This window comes from Magnolia sinica, chromosome 19 (genome assembly GCF_029962835.1).
Source record: "Magnolia sinica isolate HGM2019 chromosome 19, MsV1, whole genome shotgun sequence".
Taxonomy (NCBI): Eukaryota; Viridiplantae; Streptophyta; class Magnoliopsida; order Magnoliales; family Magnoliaceae; genus Magnolia; species Magnolia sinica.
Window position 1 is genome coordinate 29,358,612 of NC_080591.1, and position 5,284 is coordinate 29,363,895.

The 5,284-nt window shown below is 38.7% G+C and overlaps 1 protein-coding gene across 1 annotated transcript; it reads left to right on the top strand.

Annotated features, from left to right (window-relative positions):
* Positions 1-3,790: 3,790 nt before the first annotated feature.
* LOC131235171 (uncharacterized protein At2g29880-like) lies at positions 3,791-4,448 on the top strand. The gene is made up of 2 exons (XM_058232310.1): positions 3,791-4,140; positions 4,225-4,448. Exons 1-2 carry the CDS (start codon positions 4,018-4,020, stop codon positions 4,384-4,386), a joined length of 285 nt encoding a protein of 94 aa, XP_058088293.1. The 5' UTR covers positions 3,791-4,017; the 3' UTR covers positions 4,387-4,448.
* The last annotated feature ends 836 nt before the right edge of the window (positions 4,449-5,284 follow it).

Sequence of the window (5,284 nt, forward strand, 5' to 3'; positions counted from 1 at the left end):
ACCAAGTCTCATACATATCAGCAATAGTATAACAGTTTTTTTTTTAATGGTCAAATACACACACACACTCACATCTATGCACCAGATGGGTTGTAGAACCCACTGATGGCCTATTGTCTAACTGAAGCTATGCCCCTTGATAGAGTGGAATGGAGGAATAGGATTCATGTAGCTGACTTTAGATGATGATGATGAGCTCTAGCATCAATTGTCACCTTGTCAACTATTATACTTATTTCTATTAGAGGCAATAATGGTAAGTCAAGATGGCTTCTTTTGTTGTCGGTTGGGCATCAAAAACTCAAATGAAGCTGAAGCTAGAGATTTGTGTAACTGTGTTATTGCCTCTGCCTCTTCATGTTGTCCTTCTCGACTAAGGCGATTGCTGATGGGGATTTTGCTAATGTATTCAAGTGGGCTTTCTTCACCATTTTGGAGATTTTCTGCTAAAAATCCATATTATAGTTTGTGCATTCTCTGAATGCATGCATGCTTGGGTTTACTTCCAATTAAATACTGTTGTTTCCCTTTTATAGTTTGAAACTCATGCACAGATTTAGACCATTGAAGATAGTTGGATCCATTTAATTTGACCGAAGTTACTTGGACCTGAATATCTGATGGATTAATATCCATAACCTTACTGTCAACTATTTCCTACATAATAGAATGGATAAATTAATTTGATACAATAAACATGCAACTTATGGTGGAAGTCCTCTCGAAAAACTTCCAATAGAAACCAGCTTTCAATGGGCTACCAGAAACCCCCATTTGAAAATGGGTTGTTGATGAGATGTTGGAAGCACTCGATCGAAAAAATAGGTTTGTTTTTTGTGTTTCTCAGTATGGTTATTCATTTTTAAAAAAAAAAAAAAATTGGACTACAGGTCTAGCTAGCTCTTTCAAATGATGGCGGTATGATTCTTTTGCTTTTGGTACCAATGAAATGTCAATGCAAAACAGATATAATGACCTTAGGAAGTTGATGAATGCAACATTACATTTTGCTTGTTTTGTTGTTGTTGCTGCTGTTGTTTATTTGAATTTCTTCTTCTTGTTGAAAAGTGTTGTTTCTTTATACTTTTGATTTCAAGGATATGATGATGAAATGAACACGCAGGACAGAGAAGATTTTCTCGTTTGTTTGTCTATTCTTTGCTAGACAAATAACAGTGCAGTGTCACCATTTGGTTCAGAAGGCCCTAAATAGATGAGCTTTTGTTGAAGATTGTGTTCTGGTTAACAAACACTCGGCCATGTTTGCATGTACAAGTGAATTGAATTGCTATGTTTCCTAATATTTCATAATGACGGAGAAGACTTCAAACTCTTGTTAGGACCCTTTCAAGTCCTAACTTTAGAATTAACGAATCTATACCTTCTGTTATTTCGACTTTATTTTTATAGCTGTTTGCAACTCAAATCTAGGGGCATCCAAACACATTACAATTGTACAATGCTACTTTTTTCTTTTTTCTTTTGGTTCTGCTTTTTTTTTTTCCTTTGACAATGGTATTGCCATTTGTTTTATGTGGGTCCAAGTCGACTTGGCAAAAAACCCATTTCATATTTTCCTCATTGAGAGTTCCAGCTAAGTTTCTTTTGAGTTTACTAGATTCATCCATTTTTTTTCCATATATTTTCTAGAGTACACTCTTATCTCCTATAATTTTTAATGATTTATAGTTTATTAATAATTTCTTTTAATCTAAAAATGATATCTAAATCTCTAATTTTTCTTCTCAAGTCTTGAGTTATGCTACCCGACTTGGTGGACATTATTAGTATGCTCTAAATAGATCCATGAGACATTCTATAACTCAGATTAGTTAGTTGATTTGTCAGCCTCATTTCACTCCACTGAAGTATTTTTTGGGCGCGTTTGGGTGACTCTCAAATTGTATTTGCAATTAGTTCCAAATTCTGATTTCCTTGGCTTTCAAATAGGGGTTCTAGGCTTGAAATTTCTAGTTGGGTCTGGAAGAAATGATACCTGATCACATACTAGGTTGTTGACAAGGTACATCAACTTTATTTTCTACTTTAGGAGATGGATAGCGACGATGAAGATAAAGTAGCCGAGACCATGGTGGTGCAAGCTGTGGCCGCATGCGTAGCTGCTGTTGGTGAATATTGTCGTCACTATATATTAAGAGAACAGGCACGTCAAGGGGATGACGAGCGGGCAAGGTTTATAAACTCAATCGTGCGTGCAAGTGACAATGATTGTTTTACGCAGTTGAGGATGAGACAAACAATGTTTCTTCTCATTATGTAACGTACTGCGCGACAGAATGTACCTACGCGATACTCGACATGTTAGTCTTGAGAAGTAAGTGGTAATCTTCCTCCATACCATAGGACATAACATGTGTAATTGTGTGATAGGACACAGATTCGTACGTTCAGGCGAAATGGTAAGTCATCACTTTCATCGTGTCTTTAATGCGATAGTGTCCTTGTACCCTGATTTCGTGAAGCAGGCAGGTACTGAGACCCCCTCGGAGATTCAATCGAATCCTTATTGGCAAACATATTTTCAGGTAACATTCTCGTCAGGGGATGCCATTTTCCGTTTTGATTTTGGAAGAAGCTAATATTTGTCATACTACTTATATGTGAAATTTGATGTCATCGATGATAGGATTGTGTTGGTGCAATAGACGGGACGTATATTCCCGCTCATGTGGAATCTTCCCAACATCTAAGCTTTCTCAACCGAAAGGGTATCGTGTCTCAGAATGTACTTGCTGCTTGTTTTTTAACATGACATTCTTATACGTGCTAGCTGGATGAGAGAGTTCCGCTTTGGATGCACGGGTCCTACATAACGCGCTGACCCGAAGTGATGATCCACTAATTGTACCAAATGGTAATTATTTCATGTGAAATAACATACAATATTCTTCACCCTAAACATCATTCTCAACACACTAACCCCCATGACCCTAACTTTTACGCAATATAGGAAAATATTTCGTCGTCGACGCAGGATACGCTCACTCACCTCGGTTCATGGCGCCTTATCGCGGTGTTCGATACCACTTGCACGAATATCGAACCGAGAGAGCACCCATGAACAAGAAGGAGCAGTTCAATTAAAGACGCGCAATTGCGAAACGCAGTTGAACGTTGTTTTGGGGTAATGAAGGCACGATTTCCTGTCTTGAAGATAGCTGCGCAATATCAATTTGAAACCCATGTGAAGATTGTAGTAGCATGTTGTACACTACTTAATTTCATTGGTCAAGAAGATGAAACTGGACAATTTGGAGGACGCTGGTATAACTGTGGGGGATGCAGAGAGCAATCCTACACCAAATGAGGTATCAACAATAGATGAGCGCCAGTGGCTAATGTATGCGACACAACAAGAGAAATCTGCGTAGATCAATGTTCGAGATTAGATTGCGAAGCGAATGTGGACTGACGCACAAACAAATAGTAGGACTACATAGGGTCCTTTTATTTTAAAGATACATTACCTGATGTGATTGGCAAACATACACACACACACACACACACACACACACACATATATGTATATATATATGAGAGAAGATAGTCAAGATGAAGTTTGTCATTTTTTGACGTACATATTTACTCGATACAATTAATTGCTCTTTCAATAATACATAGTTGCTGGTATAATATTGAACTTTATTATTGTGTAAGTTGGTTTTTAATTGTTTGTTAATCCACGCAATAGGTGACATATCTGACTATTCTGTAAGAGATACTCTGACGCAGTCTCCAATAAGAACTCCAGTTCTGCCAACAAGACACTCTCCACACGAGAAGACTGTTAAATTGCTTGCTGAGCCACTATCACGCATGGCAAAAATCAAATGGACCCGGGCCATGGATCAAATATTATTCGATGCTTTGCTTGAACAGATATCTCTAGGTTGAAAAGCAGATAACGGTTTTAAGAATGGGGCATATAATGAGGCCACTGCGGAGGTGTCGAGGAAGACACAAATTACAGTGAACTGGCAAAACATTCAAAATCGAATGCGGTATCACAAGCGTGAGTACAACAATCTGAAGGACATGCTGGCCGCAAGTGGTTTTGGTTGGGACAATGAGCGTATGGTAGTAATCGCACCCGACGAGGTCTGGGATGAGTACCTGAAGGTAATCATTATGTACAACCCCTTATATTACAAATTAGAATTGTATCAAATATGTTTACTAAACTAATATCTTTCTTGATTGTAGTCACATCCAAGAGCAGAAAGGTTACGTGGAAAGCGGATTGAGCGAATGGATGATTTGGCGGCGATTGTTGGTTTGGACCATGCAATAGGCCGCTATGCTCAGGGAAGCAGAAACATGGCTGCATCTTCCTCTCGTATTCAGCGAGATTTGAATGACGCTTAGACTGAGCTAGACGATGAGACAGATGTACTTATCGATCTTTCCGAGGATCATCTCGAATATTCACCCGGGAATTATGACTTTTCAAATGATTCTCATCAGGCAACTGAAAATCGTTCATTCCGCAGTACTCCTAACCGAGTGACTGACTCTGAGAGTAGTTGTGGTGGGAGTGCGTCTACGAAATGGATGCGTGCTGCTCGTCCCTGTGACTTCCTTGGCAGTTCCCTGTATGGTGTGGCAGAGGCAATGCGAAACTTTAGACTTGGAAAAGAGATGAACCACACTAGTAAAGTGCTAGATGTCCTCGAAGAGGTTCAGGGACTGTCCAACATAGAGTTTATAGAGGTTGGTCAGATGCTGACTCGGGATAAGCAGCTAGCATCCTTTTTCGTAAGTCTTTGCCCAGAGCGAAGGGCCGAGTGGTTGAAAAAAACTTTGTCTGATATGAATGGTAGGATTGGTGGGGGGTCTTCTTAATGGATTAAAATACGGTTATTACGCATCGAAATAGGAATTTCTGTTTGGTGGTTTTGTAATAACTATATACTGATTTGTGAGGGAACAGTTTTTTTTAGGGGATGTATGTTTATCAGTGTTAAATGTTGGTTGGATACTTAGCCATTATACCATTCTGCTTGTGTTTACATATTTATGATGTTGCTTGAATGTCATTTTATCAATCTATCATCTTTGCATGCTTTCATTCTATGAATATTATAACATGCATTTTCTCCTATCCTCATCATATTTATGTGAATGCAGATGGGTAACAGTAAATACTATGTTGTAATCAATGGACGATGACTGAGGATATATATATCCTAGGATGAGGCATGACTGCCTGTGGAGGGATTTAGTGGTGCTAGACATTGATCATTCAAAACATTCCAAGATGCGA